Source organism: Myripristis murdjan, chromosome 8, assembly GCF_902150065.1.
Source record: "Myripristis murdjan chromosome 8, fMyrMur1.1, whole genome shotgun sequence".
In the NCBI taxonomy this organism is placed as follows: Eukaryota; Metazoa; Chordata; class Actinopteri; order Holocentriformes; family Holocentridae; genus Myripristis; species Myripristis murdjan.
In genome coordinates, this window is record NC_043987.1 from 9,952,609 (window position 1) to 9,972,687 (window position 20,079).

The window sequence follows — 20,079 nt, forward strand, 5'->3', positions numbered from 1 at the left end:
GAATCTTTACATTTAGCTTAAACTGTGTATTGTTTCATTATCAGTGCACATCCATCCATACCTGTAAATGTTTTGTTTTGTTTTTAGGGTCCGGGCAGCCTAAGCTGCCAGGACACTATTGTATTTCCAGGTCTTCTTTCTTTCTTTCTTTCTTCTTCTTCTTTCTTCTTCCAAAGAAATCATACTTCCCATGAATAAAAACTCACCAAACTTTGCACAAAGGTCCAGTTCCATGCCAGATTATCTTAGCTGCAAACTCAAGCCAATAGTCCTGATGGTGGCGCTATAGAAAGCCTTTAAAGTTCAAAACTTTGGAAATTCATAACAAATCAACCATGACTACAGCTTTGCAACTTTCATCAAACTGTATCCCCAATACTGAAGAAACGTTTGTACACTTAAACCTATTGCAAATTATGAAATTCATTACTCTGTTCTTTTCAAAAACTGTAAAACTCATCATGTGACTGGCTTAGTCAAGTTGTGAAGCCTCACATGAACTAACACTTGCCAATTAGCTCAGTGAGATAGAGTGTTGTCCTTCATGCCAGAAACTGAGTTCAAGCCTCAACTGAGGCAAAATGCACATAAGAATGCCACCTTTCTTTTCATCTTCCTGTTCTCCACTTGTTGCTCAAAATTGCCTGGCCCCAACCATTGCTGCGCAGCAGCTATAATGTTTATTGCATTTTAGTCTGCTGTGTTCATTTTGTCCCTATTGTTCCTCCAGAGTCTTGTCAGCTTTTTTGTCCTCACACCTGCCCTGCATTGTCTCATTAGCCCCGCCCTCGTGTTGCATGTCTTTGTTGTGTTTCGGCTAATCATCTGTCCCCTCCAGGCCTGTGTCCTGCCCCTTTCTTACCAGGTGTGTCAATCAGTTCAGTTTGTATTTAAGTTCATATTCTTCTGCTTGTTGCTTAGAATTGCCTAAAAATGCCCGGACCCGACCCATCGCTGCACAGCAGCTATAATGTTTGTTTGTTTTGTTTTGTTTTATATGCATTTTCTTCATTTACTTTCTGGATGGAGAGTAAATAAGGCTAATAGGAAAACTGAAAACCTTACGTCATACACATCATTATGTCTGCCAGTCAGCAGCCTAGAGGACATCATGTATTTGGTCTTGTGTACAGTATTTGTCTGTGTGTATCTGTCTTCAGCTAATCTCAAATACTACTGAGTCTGTCAGCCTAGTGTTTTTGTGCACAGTTACAGATGAATGATCAAGGAGCCCTTGTGGTTGTAGTGATTCAAAACCTTTGCAAAATGAGCACTGGAGAAGGGGACATGCACAGGCAGTGCCTCCATATGTCCCCTTCTCCTGTTTGGTGAAAAAACTTTTTTTTTTTTTCTTTCTTTTTTTTCACTCAAGTCCAAGTCTGCAGGTAATTTTGCATTTTAAGTTTATACTGCAATTGTGCACTAACTGCTCAGCTGGTTTTTAACCTAACCCTAAGTTAGAGAGTTAGAGAACCAGGGGCCTCATTTATCAACCTGTGCGTAGAAAATGTTCTAAATTCTTTCGTAGGAATGAAACTTAGAATGTGTGTAAGTACAAAAAAATCCGTATTTATCAAACGTGCGGACACCGGTCGTACGCGCGCCAGTAAGCAATCTGTGATGATAAATCCCACCTGTTCTAAACTGCCATGCTCGTGCATGGTTAGGCTCATTTGCATTCAGAAACGCCTCCAATTGACCATATATGGTAGCAGCAATCCCTTTAAGAGCGCATGAATGGATTTTTTTCCTCGGCCATTTAGCAGGCCTATTGCGCGCTCAATGATGGTTCTTCAACGCACATGAGCCCGGTTGTAGCGCTGCTCCTGCGGGGTCCTCGGGTTGGCTCCGGGGGTCATTAACCACGGCTTCAGTGGTTATCCCCGATTACCTATAGAGCCGTTATAATAAACCATACGAAGCCCAGAAAATAATTTCGAAACGTTCTAACACTCACTAATAAGCCATCCATCCTCAACAGCTCCTGCTTGGATGCGCACACCCACAGAGCTGTTCTGCAGAATGAATGAGTCGTGCGTTCCTCCAAGCTACCGGGCAACAACGTTTAACAGAGACATATTTGCATTGTGCATTGATTGAATGAAATTGGATTGTGTGGTGGTGTTTTTATTGTGATGTGGGTGCAATCTATGGTTCCAATTATGTTTGGGAATCCGGTGACGGCGTGAAATCCTCGTTGAATTTCCGCTTGTTGGTGATGTCTGTATGGGAACTGAATATAAGTTGGGGCCAGAGAAATTATTGCATCCAACACTGCCGGCATGATTCTGCTTAGTGTCGGCTGCGAAATGCCGCATATGTCTCCAAACTCTAACTGAAATGTTCCGGTGGCCAAAAATCCCAGGGTGGACAGGAGCTGGATGCGCACTGGGATGGCTTTGGTGCGTTATGTCTCTCACTTAAAAACTGGTTGTAAATCACGGCATTAATCCATCAGTACGTTTTTGGGGAAGCGGTACCTGCTGAGATGCCACCCTGTGCTCTCGCTGTCAGCTCTTTGAAAACGGTTCTCCAAATCCTCCAATAGTGCAAGATAAGCCATGGCACTTGCATTTCAAGTTTTCTTTTCAGGTTGTCCTGTCACAGCTGTCTTTTATAACTTGTACATCAATTATTGAAATTGTCTGCTAAATTACTAATTGAGATTTTTTTATTAATTAGAGGAAACAGGGAACGTGTGAAGTTGCTGAACACTGTGACTCTCTTCGTGCGTTCTATTTGTGGTTTCACTGTTCTACCACTAGGTTTTGTGTGTACGCATGGTAAGAGTTGTACTTAAATTTACACATGTTCCTACGCAAAAGTACAAGTTGATAAATCCCATACTTTGCGTGGGAATGTTCTAACGCACCCATTACGCACACATCTGTGCGTACGCACGGTTGATAAATGAGGCCCCAGGGACGGGGAGATACGCCTGGTGGAGATCTGAACTCTGCTGAGGAAGCCCAGTATCAAGGCAAAGCCTGTAATAGACCTGCTGGTCCACCATAGGAAAATGTGTCAGTGTCATGTTTTGCATTGCCTACGTGTGAAAAATACATGGTTCTTGAAGGAGCAGTAGCCTACCTAGTCTAAAGGCAGCGACAGAGTCCACCTACAGAGGCAGACGGGGTGGTGGACAGGTCAAACACACAGACTGACCCTAATGTTAGATTGCTAGCTAACATTCCTAGGTAATCTTTACCTAACCCTAACCTTAATATATATATATATATATATATAAATGTATATACATATACATATATATACATTTATATATATATATACTTTCCTCTTGATTTGTTATGTTGTTGTTATATATGTATATTATGTTGTCATAATAAAAATAAAGAACTCTCACGCATTGGCAGGGAGACTCAAGCATTCACACGCTCTCACGCCACACCTCCGATTTCTCACGCTGAAGTGCTCATCAAGAGCCTTTTTTTACTTTTGACTAAAAACGGTTCTGTTTATCTGTGATCTATCTGTTGAGCCTGAAAAAAGCCACTTGTGATCGATAAGTTATGCCTACAGAGCAGAGGCGGCGGCGGCTGGGCCACTTTTACAAGCGGCTCAGCCAATCAGAAGGATCTTTTCGATTTATCAGGGACTTCCACCAGAGCCCGTCTACGACGAGCCTTGCCACTCTCCATTAACCCCCATTGTATCAAACTTGGTTGCAGTTCCACCGTAATTCCACTGGGGGTGATCGCGGGCGAGTGCAGAATGAATGGGGCTCTATGGAGCTAAACGGCTAAATTTGTCTCTTACACCTGTTTATGGTTGAAAAATCGCAAATACTGTTGTAGTTTCTGAAAGTCCAGTATGGATTATAGGTTAAAAGTGAAATTAGCGAGAACTTATATCCTTTCAGTTTCCTACAGTTTGGGCTGTTGTTGGCTGTAACACGCTAGCATTTGCTAATGAATGCTGATTGGTCAGTGACGGACTGCGGCTGTTTACGACGAGGGATCCCACTTGATGGCACCCGAAGACCAAGAGAAACGAGAAACCCCACTCTTAAGGAGGACTTTTCCATCAAAGTTGATATTTGTGTGTACAGAGAATGTCTAATATAGCACAGACGGGCTCTCTCGAGTGTCTCCGTCTGCTCTCCGGAGACGGGCTCTGGAAATCGCCGTAAAGCAGCACCTCTCAATGTGTGACGTCATCACACTTTTTGAACGGCTTTTTAGAACATATAGGTGAACTTAAAAAAAATTTTTAGCCCCAACTTTTGAAAACAGTATTCAAATTACTTGACAAAAAATTATTTCCAGAGAAAAGTGGATTTTTAGGGGTGTAGCCCCATATACTCCCATTCATTCTGCACTCGCCCGCGAGCGCCCTCACATGGACAGAGGCGTGTTTCCGAGACCCGGAAGTTAGACGAGAGTGGCACTTCTCCCCATATTAGAGATTCTCTGCTTCCACCTCACCCCGCCGGCATATTATCCAATGAAATGAATGAGTTAGAGGCTACTCACAGTACAAAGTTTGTACCGCGCCCAAGCGTTCATGCACGAGCACATGCACGGTCACGCACGCAGCGCGAACGTGGATACGGTGTAAATCATGCAACTTTCCTCTTGCCTCCGCAAAATCGTTAAAATGCGCGCAGTGCGATTATCGGCGAATCGCCGCGTTGCGCAATCAATAATCAACCATGTTGTCTGTGTTGTTGTCCGTTGTGCTGCTGCAACCGCATATAAACAAAAGTCGGTTTGTAACGAAAGTACAGCAGCCTGTGTGCGCGGTGCCGGCCGGCACCGCGCCGGCAACGGCCAGTGTGCGTGACCACCCGGTCAGTTCAGGTCTGCTGTATATATATATATATATATATATATATATAGTTGTTATATATATATGTGTGTGTGTGTGTGTGTGTGTGTGTGTGTGTGTGTGTGTGTGTGTGTGTATATATATATATATATATATATATATATATATATATATATTGTTGTTATATATGTATATTATGTTGTCATAATAAAAATAAAGAAAAAAATCACTGAATGAGAAGGTGTGTCCAGACTTTTGACTAGTGCTGTATATAGATGTATAGATATGAAAATTACTTGTTTCCCAACAACAAGCAAACAGCATATGAGACAAAGCAGCTGCTTGGCCCACATGTTGCAGGGAGTATTCAGGCTGAAACAAGAGGAAAAAACCCCTGGAGCAACTTGATGGATCATAATGATTTATTATGTGTGTCCTCCACCAAGCTCCATCCAGAGACACTTAGTACAGTGCGTCATCGTCTACTGATTTATCGAGCTGCATCACTTTTCATCCAGAACAAATGGATGGAAAATAATAATAATAAATGGATAGATGATTCATCAGGACGTCCACAAAAAGAGCATGAGCATATCTGGAGATGACAGAATTCACTGGATAGATTTTACTTAAAATGTTGAAGTGAGCCTCTTTGACTTTGTTCGGACTACAAAATTTATAAAGTAAAAGTCATGTTTGTTTCCAGCTTATTTCTTCCAAAAGTGAGTTTCAACAAAATCTCCCTCTCAGGGTGATTTTGTTTTTATTTAAAAAAAATTGTAGGAATATGTTTATTACTACATTTCTTGTCATATCATTGAAAAGCAATGCAGGTGGAGCATCTGGGATATTTCCTCCACCAAAACATAAGTGACTCTTGATGGATTCATTCAGAAGGAATGGCTTTAATTACAGAGTAGTAGTGTAAAGTCATGTTCATCACAAACCACTTGAGGAAAAAAGATATTGAGTCAATCCTAATATATATAGGAATATATATATATATATAGGAATATAGGAAAGTTTTATGAAGAGGAAAACCTGTCGAAGCTGATAAAAGTTAGATAGAGAAACAGGAAGTTAGTCAGGTGAATCATTACAATTTAAAACAAAAGAGAGACCACTAATTTGAAAAGAATAAATAAATGGCTCACCACAAAGAATTTGGGTTTACCAGGCACATTTTCAGGCAGTTAAAATTATATCAGTGCAATTTAAAACTTCAACACCTCCCTCCACCAAGTCATGCATTTTATTAAGTTTTTGAGTTTTATTTTTCCAAATAAACTAGCTTTTATTTTGAAATCAGAGTCAGGTCGACGTCATAGTAAACAGGAAGTTGTCTCGCCGGCTGCTGCGCGTGTGACAGCAACATCTGTCAACAGGAAAAAAGGGTAAATGTTTTTGTTTATTTGGGTGTTTGTGTAGAGGTGCAGGACCACGTTACGCGGTGGAAGGCGAAGTTATGTGGTTAAAAGAATAATAATAATACAAAAAAACAAAACCGCCTGCCAACTGAGGTGTGCGTTCACAGCGAGCTAACGGTTAGCCTAGCCGACCTCTCCTAGCAAAGTCCATAGCAACGCAGTGAAGCCCTGTGCTACATAACGCCACTGTAACGCAGTGAAAACGCCTCTGTTAGATTATGTATCGCAACTATTCAGTGTTAAGAAAAATTTATGCTGTTCTCTATTCATCTTCCACGTAGCCTATAGTTACACGTGGGTCTCCAACCTTTTTTCACCCAAGAGGAACTTTGAAAAAAATGAAAGTGGCCAACCAGTGACCAGCTACTCATGTCTTACATTACTCACATTTATTCACGTATCGTATCAAACAGCGGTTGCACGATATGGACAAAATTTCATAACTCGATATTCATGTCAAATACCTTGATAACGTGATATGACTGTGGGCTCACACTTATTTGAAATTGTAAGTGCTGTAGCAGTGACAGTTAAGCGTCCTTCCAAAAAATGGCATTGTAATACCATCTGGATGGAGAAAATGCAGTTACTTCACAAAACAATTTTTTATCACAACAGATCAATCACTGTCCTCGGCTAAACCTTGACGCTAAATTTGATCTCGTCCATATTGTTGCTTCTTGAGATATTAATAGCACGCATGTTCATATCTAGATACTGATATATCGTTCAGCCCTATATCAAGCCACTCAACAATCAACTTTAAATCCATACCAGATAAATAAAGCCATTTTTTCCATTTATCAAATGTTATGAAATGATCTCAAATCTGCATTTTGCATGAGAGAGCAAGACCACCAGTAACGAAGTTGAGTTCCTACTAGGTGTGGGGGATAAACCGATACACTTAAGTATTATTGTTGTTGTTGATGTTTTACGTTTTGTTACACATAATAAATGATTTTTTATGTGTGTTTCTCAAGTCCTCCACCAGCTCCATCCATCCTTGATTTTTTAATTACTTTTTAAATGTTTTTTTGTTTTTTTGTTTGTTTGTATGTTTATTACTGATGATATTACCATCACATGAAACCACATAATCTAAGGAATCCTTTGATACCAAGTAGTGAGGGGCAATATGGACTAAAAATTTTATCACGATAATTTCTGGCATTTATTGCGATAACGATAAAAGTGACGATAAAAAATATAAAACAATTCAACTCCATCTTTTTGACTACAAATCTATCACCGCATTCAGTCTTGAGAACCCCACAAATACTGCTCAAAAATAATACTTACTGTAGTCAAATACGCTACTAAAATATACCAATTAAGTTTAAGTAGTACACCTGTACTGCATCCTTTGTAATCACCGCTTTTTTGCAAACTTTGCATATGACAGATGTTTGCTCCACGTCAGACTTACTGTAGCCAAACCAGTTCCAGAAAATCGAGCTGGAGCCTCGTTTAGCAACGAGCTCTTCGCTATCACCCCCGCCTTCCGCCATGCTTGTTATTGTGCTACACGTGTGAGCTGCCGGCTGCGGCGAGTGCGTTGCGCACGTAATTACGTCATCAACAGGAGTTTATCGTCATTATCGCGAGATGACATATTCTTACCGTGGGGAATTTTTTTGACGATATATCGCAAACGATAACATATCGCCCATCCCTAATACCAAGTCAGTCATGCTAGGTTGTCAGCAAGGGAGCAAAATATTGCTCCAAAGTCAGGCTAAAATTTGGCGAGGGAAAAACTGGTGTTTTCAAGTGGGTCCCTTGACCTCTGACCTCCAGATCTCTGAATGGAAAAATGGGTTCTCTGGGTACCCATGGGTCTCCCGTTTGCAGACATGCCCACCTTATGTCAATCCCACAAACCATGCAGTTGTTTGCTTTCAGTACAAATGTGTTATTTTGGCCTATTGTAAAATGGCAACCTTATCGTGATTCGTAAAATCGAGTCACTGTGTTGTGATAGTATTGAATCTGGAGATAAGCGTATCATCCCAGCCCTAATTCCTGAGTGAGTCCCGATTTTATATATTGTTTTTTCATCTCATTACTTGATTGATAAAGTCACTGACTGACTGATATGTCTCTGTAGCCATGGCGACAGACTCCTCACTTCTCAACTCCGAGCTGGAGCTACAGCAGCAAGAGGAGCTGTATCAGCAGCTGCTGTTGCAGGTGGGTTGTCCGGCCTTAAGGAAGCCGCATCAAGTTTCATCTTTAGTCTGTTGTATTTTCTTCATTTGCCACAAAAAGAAAAATTAGGAATTTGGACTTTGTAGTGAAGTCAGTGGAAAGTTTTGGTCGGATGGTTTGTTCTACCTGCCAGTTTGGCAGTGATTTTTCAGAGGTCCCATTCAGTACAGTTCCATGTGGCTGGTTTAAAAAAAAATCAGAATTTCCAGGCAGTCCTGCCAAAGACTAAACAAATTGTCCATTTCTTTCCTGTTTGGAATATTTTCGACACAGGTTGATTTGTAGCCTGGGCATTTCAAGAATATTCCAGCAGCAAAGTTTCCTCTATAATTATGTCACAACAGGGATGTTATATGCAACAATTATAGTTTTGTCCCATATATGTCACTGTTTGGGTCTGAGGTTCTATTGTTAAATTTTATTATTTTCATTATTATCATTATTTCTTAAGAATCTGGACTACACACAGTTTAGTTTGAGATAACATTAAAGCTAAATTACAGTGTTTATTTTAATTTCACATTGTCTTGTGCAGTGGTAATAATTTCCTTGCTGTGGTGGTGCACCACAGCTAAATAAATACAGAGGAAACACTCCAGCAAGTTGTTGGGTGTGGCTTCAGTGCTACTCACTTTTTTTCCTCTGCTGCATTGCAGTTGAGGCTTGATGTGTTGGAAATATCTGTCACTCTTGCTCTTTCTCTTTCTTTTTCACTCTCTCTTTTTCTTTCTCTGTGGCTGGTTGCCACGTGCCAGTGAGACAGCATCTGTAGCAGACAGTGATTTCACATACCTCAGAAGGACTCTGGCTTTTAACGGGCCATTACCTAGATATCATATTACCCCAGGGATGTGCCAATCCACTTTTTTTCACCTCAGATCTGAATCTGATACCTGGGCTTTGGGTACTGGCTGATACCCAGTAATGAGCTGATACCTGAGCTCTTTTATTTTGATAATCATGATTATTGTTGTTGTTGTTGGCTTTATGTGCAAGATTACATGAGGCTGTAATAAATTACACAAAACGTCTTATTAAAAGAGCAAAAATACGAAAATGTATTATGTATCCCAAGGCAATTTACTTGAACTGTAGGAGGCTTCACATACAAACAGGTGTAGGGGTGCAAATTACTATGGCAACTCCTTTTATATTTTGTCAAGCGCACAGCAATGCATTATCAACCACTAGTAAGTAGATTTAACTTATAGTAGTGAACCACTACAACAGATTTTTCTAATTTGGCTGCAATACCAGCACATGCCACTGTGGCACTATACCATGGGCTAAAAGTTGGAGAAGTGGGCTTGTGACTAGAAAGTCACTAGTTCGATCCCCCAGCCTGCAACAACATGATAGGTATGAGTGTGTGGAACTGAGTGTGTGTGGAGCAGGCCGTTGCTGAAAAAGAGCATACATCCTCAGTGTACTACCCTGGGGAAATAAAGTAAAAAAAAAAAAAAAAAAAAAAAAAAAATCAGTACAATGCATCCTGGATGGTACTGCCAAAGAAGAAGAAGAAAACCTTGGTGTTTACTAGCTACAGCTATGTTAACACACTGTTGTAGAGGCAGTAGCGGTAGATTAACTACAGAAATATTAGCAAAATACTACAGGCAAAAATGTGTGCGGACATCTATTGTGTATCAGTACATGGATTTTTTTTCTGATATTGGTCTCATATCTGATCCATGAATTATGCCTGGATCTACAGCGGTATTGATACCAGTATTGGTATTACTATTGGAATCGATGCATCTCTACATTTCACAGCTGTTATCCCTACTGCTCCATTACCAACACCTGGTTTATCCTTTACTTTGTATGTTTGACATAAAAAAAAAAAAAACACCAAAATGGAAAACAGTGGTTCATAATCACATTTGTCATCCATCAAATACATTAATGCACTCCAGTGGGTTCAGAGAATGCCTGTGAAATAAACAGACCTCTCTCTCTTTCCCTTTCCCTTTCCTGCTCTGATTTTTTTTTATCAACTCCCTCATGCTTACCATCCCCTAAGGTATGTGATATTCCAGCTCTTTTGTGCTGCCATTAAAAGAAACTGAACTAGACTGTCGTTTCTGTTCCTAGACAATGGGACAGGTGCAAAGTGAAAATCCAGACTCCAAAGTAATCCGACCACAGCCTGGTTAGTGTCTCTATGAAACAGTTTTGTATCACAGCTTAATTTGGAAAAATGGATACCCAATGTGTTTGTACACATGTCCCTCTTTTTCTCTCTCCGTGTCTCTCTCTGTGCCTGTCTTTTCCTTTCTGCCCTCACCTTGCCAGGCATGTGTGTGAAGACTCTGTCTCAGCCTGACAAGCAGAAGATCTTCATCAACATCTGTCAGTCAAACTCGGTCCCGCCCCCTCCAGAGCTTTCCAAAGAGGAGCTTGTGGAGCTGCTTGAATCAGAGGATCCCACAGGTTACAGAGTGCCCATGAGTCTAGGCGAGCCCCATACAGAAATAGACAACAGTGAGTAGCTAAATCCAAGGATATTATTTTTCCTTGGAGGGAGCAAGCCGGACTTGTCATATGAAATCTGCTATACAAATAACCATCTCTTGGCTTTTACTGGTTGAAGAAAAAAAAAAAGTTCATGCCAAGTTTTGGCACCAAGGTGTTCCTTCTTGTTTTCCTGTTAAAGGTTTGCAGGGCAGGGCTCAATCTGCAGACTGTGTGTGTGTGTGTGTGTGTGTGTGTGTGTGTGTGTGTGGCTCTTTCCTTTGTTCTGTTGACATCTGCTGATATAGAAGATTAATGCAGGAGGTTTGTGCCAGCTGTTGAGAAATCAAGAATCAAGTTACATATATGAAGCATCTTGCGTAACATTTAAGCAGTCAAGTAGTCACATAGGATGTCTCAAAGAATCTCTTGCCCGGACTTTGCCTTAGATACCTAACATTACAGGAAAATAATTTAATTCTAGCAATTTTCCTGTTTCTGTACACCTCTGTGCTGCCAAGTTATTGTCTTGATTGGACTGTGTACTCTGTGGACATTTGGATATGTGCAACTTGTAAACATTTGTTGGTTCTCATGTTAATTCCTGCAGTGATGTACTCACAGAAGGGAAACAACACTTAGAAAGCAAGTTTGCAAAAAAATGATGAAAAGTAGCAGACACAACTGGTGAACATCAGGATTAATTTTTACCAAGCTGTAGATGGTTGCTTTCACTGCTTTTACTTTTTTGGCGTCTTTGGCTTAACAAAATACCGGTTAGCCTCAGGTTACAGGCTTCAAACCGAGCAAGTGTGAGAATTTGATCAACTGAGGGGGTGGAGGGTGCGGCTGACAATACACATCCAGCCTCGAGGTGAAGAGTTGCATGATGTAGCTTAAAAAGAATTTTGAGTGAGTGAGTGATCATGCCAACAGTAACGTGTGCCCTATGGAAATGTTCTTGATGATTTGACACGGGTGTGGCAGGACTTCTGGGGAGTGGTTTCTATGGCAAGAGCCTTGTTATGGAAATGAACCAATAGTAAGACTATACAGCACTAATACAGCTGGGTTGGGGAAACTTTTTCCCTTCAAGGGCCAATTAAATTTTTAGAACATCCTTCGAGGGCCATACAAAATTATCAAATAAAAATGTATTGCAATAATATTAATATTTGAATATCAATAATAGGGTTATATAGGGATATATATTGTTAACATGGTTTTAATTGGTCAAACTTCACACTTACCTTAACGCGATGGCTGGAACTGCTACTCTTTAGTGAAGTGTCTGATGTCAGATGGTAGTGATGATGATGATGATGATGATGATGCTGTTCACAGAGCTGGAGCAGAGGGAGGTTGTTGTACCTGCTGTAGCTTTGAGCTTGTTGTTGAGTGGCAGCTCAGTGATTTCATGTTGTAGGTTGTCACATCAGCTGGTTCTTCATTAAACAACGTGACAATTATGTTCAGCTCCTTTTGTTTACTTTACATTTCCTGAAGCCTCTCGCCAAATGCCTGGAGGAGTTTCACACAAGTATCAGCATATTCAGATGTCATAGCAGCCCTTTTCCAGTTGCTCTTGCCACAGCTTTAATTTTGCTTCAGATGTTTTCATATTTGAAAGCGGAGAGCTGATACGCTGGTTTGGACCTTGGAGCTAGATGTTCAGCTCTTAGAGGTACTTGGTAATGTCCTCCGTGAAGGCCAAATCAAATAGCCATTGGTGTCACTGAGTTCCACAACAGATTTTCTTTTCATCTAAATGAATTGTTTTACTTCTTCCCTCAGTTTATAAAGCTGTGTGAGTATATTTGCACAACTCAGCCATCGCATGTCATAATGGTAAACCAGATCTCTGTATTCTGATTCAAGATCACTCAGTAGCACCTTGAACTATGCAGCGTTTTAGCCCTTTGCTATTGCTAAAATTTATGGTGGAATTTGTGATATCTGGCATCACTATCTCACAGCTCTGGTCTAGAACTCTGTAACTCAAAGTCTGAAACCCCGAAACAAGTGGCCTGAAAAAAAGACATCAAAACTCATGTTTCAAGTTTTCAAAACTTTTTTCCTAACAAATGCGCACTAGTTTTCAGCATGGACAAGGTTTCAAAACTGGAAAACAAACAAATTGACAAATTTGGAAGTCTGAAAATGTGTTGAAGAAACAGTGTAAAAAGAGTGCCGCAGCTGTTAAGAAGGAAAACTGAAATACACAGTGTTTGCAGAGAGTGGTGGGAAAGCAGTGCTGGTTTGAGGTTGAGCAGTACTGGGTGTTACTTGATCAGTAAGACTCAGGACCAGCTGACAGAACGGAGTCTTTTGGGAGTTCAGTTTTTTGGTTTGTAGTTTCTGAAATCTCAGTATGTCTTGGGGGCTTGATTTGAGTTGTAACCAAATTTTAAAGTTTCTTCTTTTAATGTGAATAATTAATTCTTTCTGTGTCTCTCTTTCTGTTGGTCTCTCTCTCCCACTCTTTCTGTCCCTCTCTCTCTCTCTCTCTCAGGTTCCCAGGGATGCACAGCCTATGATGTTGTTATCAACCAAGAATTTTTCAACAAGTGTCAGGTTTGTGTGGGTGTGGTCTTTTTTTTATATAGTGAGACACAAGGAAAGATATTGTAAAGACAGGAGTTCCTGGTACTTGTAGCTTATTATTATAATTATAATAATAATAATAATAATATATTTTTTTTTTTTTTACAGAAGGATCCCCTATTCCAGCAGTTCCTCATCCTGGTGTCTTTGGAGGGTTTAGAGAACAAGTACAGCCTTGAGCTGAGCAGAGGTGTGTGTGTGTGTGTCTGTGTACGTGTGTGTGTGTACGTGTGTGTGTGTGTGTGTGAGAGAGAGAGAGAGAGAGAGAGAGAGAGAAAGAGAAAGAGACAGAAGCTGTAGCAGAAAATATTTGTGTAAACACTGTAATTCAACCACATTTCCTGAGCCCTTGATCAAGAATCATGTTGCACCGATCAGTGGCACCAGTCAGTGCCAGAGTTTACAGCACTGGCTGCAATTATAAATTATTTCATTGCTATGGCTGCTGAAATCAAATTGTTGGGACTTTGTGGGGAATACTCTAATAGTTTGCATAAAGCTGACACTATGAGTATGTTGTGTCTGTGTGTCCTCAGACTGGAAGGTGCTGAAAAACAGGAAGTTTTTTGGTTCTCTAAACGAGCAGAACATCCGGACACGGAGCCGACCAGTCATCCAAGAACTGCAGCCTCAGTACGTTGCCATACTTGGTGTTTATGTTTGTTTATCTCCCTCACTCTTCCTGTCTCTTTTGATCCCCTTTTACTGAAATATTCAAACACCATACCAGTGATTTTGAATGACCCTGTTTGCACTCTGTGTTCTATAATGACTTTTGGTACATTTTACAGCTAGGGTTACAGCAGCCTCCCCACTCCCTCTCCTGTTGAGTGTGGGTTCTAATGTACCTAGATGTTGTGTAGTCAGCTAAAATGTGGAATTCGGTCTCTGCGAACATTAGAAGCCTTTTAGAATTAATATTTGTCCTGAGTTGTTGCCTGGACCCTGGGGGTGGGTGGGTCCTTTAGTCAGATAGATGATTTTGGGGTTTTTTTTCTTTCTCTTTTTTCATTTGCATAGCTGTTGTGTGCATTGTTGTGACTCATTTTGAGACATTTTTCCTATTGTTACATGTTACAAAACAAGTGCCAATAAAGGAAAAAAAAAAAAAAAAAACATCAAAAAACTGAAAAATCACAGAACTGATTTTTTTTTTTTTTTTTTTTTTTAATGATGCATTGATTCATTAATTCTTTTTTTGGCATTTCACTTTTCTTTGATAGTGGCTGTAGAGAAGCTAGAAAGGCAAAGTGCTGCTGCTTTTAGGAAAACTAACGTGGAGTACTTAATTACAGTGATGGAATACTGTTGTGAAGAAAGTTTGAAGTCTCTGAAAGCTAATTTTCATGTCATAGTGGAATGAATGGAAACCAATAGTTGGATAAAAGGGAGGAAATATGATATCAGAGTTCTAAAATACAACTGCTCCCTTATCTACATTTTAGAGATATTAGGCTAAACATGCAGAATCACTGGTATGGTCCTTTAACAAATCTCAGTTTCAGATTTGTAGGCAGACTGTTCTGTTTCAGAGGGCAGGGCCCCTCACCTTACTATGATGTGGGAAAGCATGATGAATGCCACTCAAAAGAATATGACTTAGACATGTCTCAGGGCTTCAGGATAACTCCTTTATCTCATCATAACCCAAAATAAAATAACCCATTTAACTTTTTCTGACCAACTGGAAGAATTTTATCGCTTTGTTTCATCCATCACATTTGTTGATATCTGGCAGCTGCTTAAGTATATCCAGTCTGTTAGCCGCTGAGCAGCATCAACAGAACAAATCCTTACTCACCCAGTTTTACTCTCAGATCATTGCATCATTATCAAACACCCACACAAAAAAACTTTCTCTCTTCCCTTCAGGAAATGCCCCACTGCTGCTGCCAAAAGGTAAACAGTTTTTCTGGCGCCTCCTGTGCACGAGAGATTTGATCCAGAAGTAGAGCCACTTGTTCATATCTTTTTTTTTTCTCTTTCTCTTTGTCCTTCTCTCCCACCTTTACATATCCTCCATGCTTTTCCTCTTCATCTCAAAAATAACTTTCTCCTTGCTGTTCCATATTGTTCTCGTTTCTCTTATTATTCCCTCACTTCTTCCTGTCCCTCTATCTTTCGTCCTCTTTCTCTGTGGCCTCTTTTCCACATTTCTCATCCTAATTTCCTCTTCCCCTATCTGTCATGTTGTATGTATTATTACTATTTATTTATTTATTAGTTATCTCCAACTCCAACTTGCTTCCTCTCTCTCCCTTACTCTCGTCTCACTGTGACTGCATCTGAACTCCAGACCTGAGTTCAGTTTGCTTGTGGAGCCCCCTGCTGGAGATCCTGAGTACCTCATAGCAGAAATACAACTTCCAGGCGTGGTGAGACATTCATGAATATACACATTCATTCTCTTCAGCCCACCATACACTTACACCAATATGAGTGCTGCTGCTTTTAAGTAAACTAATGTGGACAAATTTATTGTGGTGTGGAATACCGGTGTGAAGAAAGTTTGAAGTCTCTGAAAGTTCATTTTCATATCGTAGTGGAATGATTGGAAACCAATGGCTGGATAACAGGGAAGAAAAATGATATCTGAGCTCTAAAATATGAAACTTGAAGTTTATACATTTGGTAGATATTAGGTTAAACATGCAAAATCACTGTGCTATGGTCTTGTATCCTGTATAAAAGATACAGTTAGGTCCATAAATATTTGGACTGTGACACAATATTTATAATTTTGCCCTTGTACACCAACAGTGGATTTGAAATGGAGTAATAAAGATGTGACTGAAGTGCAGACTTTCAGCTTTAATTTAAGCAGTTGAACTAAAATATGACATTAACCTTTTAGGAATTACAGACAGTTTTATACATTGTCACCCCTTTTTCAGAGGCTCAAAAGTAATTGGACAAACTATGTATAACATGCCTAACTATTATTATAAGGATTATATTCTATATTTGGAGGAAAATCCTTTGCAGTCTATGCGTGCCTGAAGTCTGGAACCCGTGAACTCGTCACCAGATTCTGAGTTTCCTCCCTTGAGACGCCCTGCCAAGCCTTTACTGCAGCTCCTTCAGCTGCTGCTGGTTTGTGGGTCTGTGACCTTCTGTTTGGTCTTCAGCAGGGGAAAAGCAGCTCAGCTGGGTTTACGTCTGGGGACTGACTTGGCCTTTAAAAAACATTCCACTTCTTTGCTTCCAGTAACTCTTGGATTGGTTGCGCAGTATGTTTTTGGTCATTGTCCATCTGCACTGTGAAGTGCCGTCCTATCGGTTTTGTGGCTTTTGGCAGAATCTGAGCAGATAGTATAAACCTATAAACATCAGAATTCATCCTGCGACTTCCATCAGCAGTCACATCATCAATAAACACTAGTGACCCAGTTCCTCTGGCAGCCATACATGCTCATGCCATAACACTGCCTCCTCCATGCTGGACAGATGATGTGATCTGCTTTGGGTCATGAACTGTTCCTTTCATTCTCCACACTTTTCTCTTCCCATCATTCTGGTACAAGTTAATCTTCATTTCATCTGTCCGAAGAACCTTGTTCCAAAATCGGGTAGGCTTTTTTTGCAAAGTCTAATCTGGCCTTCCTGTTCTTGAGTGACACCAGTGGTTTGCACCTTGCTGTATACCCTCTGAATTTATTTTCTCACAAATGTCTCTTGACTATATATTTAGACAATGATATGCCTACCTCCTCTAGAGTGTTTTTGGCTTCCCTCAACGTTGTGAATAGGTTTTTCTTCACCAGTGAGAGAATTCTTCAGTCATCCACTTTAGATGTGTTCTGTGGTCTTCCAGGCCTTTTGGTGTAGCTGAACTCACCAGTACATTCCTTCTTTTTCAGGACATACCAAACCATTGATTAGGCTACTCCTAAACTTGTTGCTACCTGTCTGATAAATTTTTTTTTCTTTCTTTTTTTTCTTTTTGAGCCTAATGATGGCCTCCTTCACCTGCATTGACTCTTTGGCTTACATGTTGATATTCTGATAAACAACAACCAAATGCAAATGCAAACACTTGGAATGAACTCCAGACCTTTTATTTTCTTAATTTGTCATGGAATAATGAGGGAAGAGGTCACACCTGTCCATGAAACTGATTTTTAGTTAGGTGTCCAATTACTTTTGAGCCTCTGAAAAAGGGGTGACAATGTATAAAACTGGCTGTAATTCCTTAAAGGTTAATGTCATATTTTAGTTCAACCCCTTATATTAAAGCTGAAAGTCTGCACTTCAGTCACATCTTGATTACTTAATTTCAAATCCACTGTTGGTGTACAAGGGCAAAATTATAAATATTGTGTCACTGTCCAAATACTTATGGACCTAACTGTATCTGCAATTACAGATGACTTGTGAGACTGATAATTTCATATATCTGTAATTCAATACTGAAAAGTCAATATATAAGATGTCCGCAGTAATGTCACATATGTCTTCATTCAACTCGATACAGTTCTGTAATGGAAATGATACTTTCACATATTTCAAATTGAACTATGATGGGCCAAATCTTTTGTGCATGCCGTTGCTCATGCAAGTCTTCTCATTGGTCATTGGTCCTGCAATTTGATTAGTGTAAACATAATAAACAGTGTTTCTGTTACAGGTAAAATAGTTATAAAATGACACACTGTTTTGAAGGCTTATCATCAGGGCATTTGTGCTGAACAGTACAGTCATTCTGACTTGTAATCATCCTAAGTCAAGATATCTACAATTGTATTTTGGCTATTATGACTAGTCAGAATTAAACTGTCAGTAGTATCTGAAATTGTAATTCCGACTAGTCAAAATGTAGTTACATATATCTTATCTTTAATTAGAGTTTCCTTGTCTTGCTAATGTTAAAATGCTTGCCATATAGACAGCTACTTTGATCTAAGCCCAATACAAACATCAGTCAAAAAAATAAGGCAGGGAGTCAGGAGCCCAGCGCAGGTCAGTAAAAGTCACTCATCAGTGCAAAAACACAGCAGCTACAGTACAACCGCACTTGTAAACTGGACGGTGTGTTTCCCATGCAGCCATCGTCTCGATCTCTGGTTCTGGACGTTGGAGAAGACCGGCTGGTGCTGACGGCTCGGCCCTCGCTCTTCCACCTTGACATCTTCCACCCGTTTCTCATTGACCAGGAGAAGAGTGTGGCACAGTACAACACTAACACACAGGTAAAAAAAAAAAAATCAACAAAAACAACAAAAAAAAAACATGCACACATTGATCACCACACAAGTGAAAAATACATATACAACACTAATATACAGGTGAGATAATTAAAAAAAAAAAACAAAAAAAAAAACGCACACACACACACAGACAAATATCAGCACATTGTGCAGCACCACCACACTGGTAAAACATATAAGCACATGACACCACTGTTCTGTACAGCAACACAGGGGTTAAAGCAAAACTGAACTTTGGCAGAGTGTTGGGTTGAATAGTTCCCTGGGCGCTACATGAGCTGCTCATTAACTGCTCTGTGCTCCCCTGGGCTTCTAATCCACAACACTAGATTTGTGTCCTCCATTCATTTCCATAATGCCGCAACACAGCTGGATGACCCTAAAACTGTCCCCAGGTTGAATTAAACAAACACAAACACCTGTGAAATACACTGTGGCACACACACACACATTCCGCCCTACATAAACACACTCATGCACACATAATGTCCTACATACAGAGAACAGCACAAGATACACCATGCATTTTGTATCTTGTTTCTTCTGCTTCACTCATTCTCTCTCTCTCTCTCTCTCTCTCTCTCTCTCTCTCTCTCTCTCTCTCTCTCTCTCTCTCAGATCCTTACAGTGACCATGCCCGTAGTTTCTTCATGAAGCACCAAAATCAATGTGTCATTATTTTTTGCTGTTATTATGTTATAAAAATAAAGATATTATTTTCATATATTAGAAAAATACTGTCTGTGTTTTGATTAATGAATTACAGCACTGCCCTGCACTGGGGGAAAAAATGACAAGCCTAATATTGCATCTACACCTGCAATTTTACCACTTTTTTTTTTTTTGGTCAAAATATGTTAGTATTCATTTAAGAAATCATCACAAAAATATATATACAACTTAAACAAGAAACCTTTGTAAAACAGATTCCCTTTTTTCAAGCAAGTTACAGTATCGTGGAAAAAAGTCACATTTGACATGACATGAGCAACAGCATCCTGCCGTATTGAGATGATTTGATATAGGGCTCTAGTTTCCCAGACCTGGTGAGGCGCGGGCGCGGGCGCAGCGCAGCGCAGCTGCGCCAACTGGGTGTGGCCAAGTGGATTTTGCAAGTTTGGCACGCCGTGCGCCTTGGCGCAACTACTGCGCCGTTCCTCCTACCGGCGCAAGGGAGGAGAGAAGGCGTGGTGTGGGTTTGACACAGCCGATTCACTTTAAACCAATCAAATGAGCCCCTGTCCTCACCTTTAAAATGCGCTGCGCGAAGGCGTAGTGGCAGTCTACACATTTGACATGGACGAAGAGAGCAGCCGCATCACACACTCAGTGAGGCCAGTCTTGGCTGCTGCAGTGTTTCTGGAGCTACCTGCCATCCATCTGTCCAC

The 20,079-nt window shown here is 40.3% G+C and overlaps 1 protein-coding gene across 1 annotated transcript; it reads left to right on the forward strand.

Moving 5' to 3' along the window:
* The first annotated feature begins 6,102 nt into the window (after positions 1–6,102).
* Positions 6,103–19,420, forward strand: pih1d1 (PIH1 domain containing 1). Its single transcript, XM_030059086.1, has 11 exons — positions 6,103–6,182; positions 8,326–8,408; positions 10,521–10,578; positions 10,722–10,910; positions 13,393–13,454; positions 13,593–13,674; positions 14,021–14,117; positions 15,357–15,383; positions 15,781–15,859; positions 18,530–18,673; positions 19,310–19,420. The coding sequence occupies exons 2-11, from the start codon at positions 8,328–8,330 to the stop codon at positions 19,343–19,345; spliced, it is 855 nt and encodes a 284-aa protein (XP_029914946.1). The 5' UTR covers positions 6,103–6,182; positions 8,326–8,327; the 3' UTR covers positions 19,346–19,420.
* The last annotated feature ends 659 nt before the right edge of the window (positions 19,421–20,079 follow it).

Excerpts from the sequence above, each read along its gene's own strand:
- pih1d1 (XM_030059086.1), top strand. The coding sequence starts at position 8,328 with ATGGCGACAGACTCCTCACTTCTCAACTCCGAGCTGGAGCTACAGCAG. Across the intron at positions 15,860-18,529 it reads AAATACAACTTCCAGGCGTG|CCATCGTCTCGATCTCTGGT; the intron begins GTGAGACATTCA and ends TTTCCCATGCAG. Across the intron at positions 18,674-19,309 it reads AGTACAACACTAACACACAG|ATCCTTACAGTGACCATGCC; the intron begins GTAAAAAAAAAA and ends TCTCTCTCTCAG.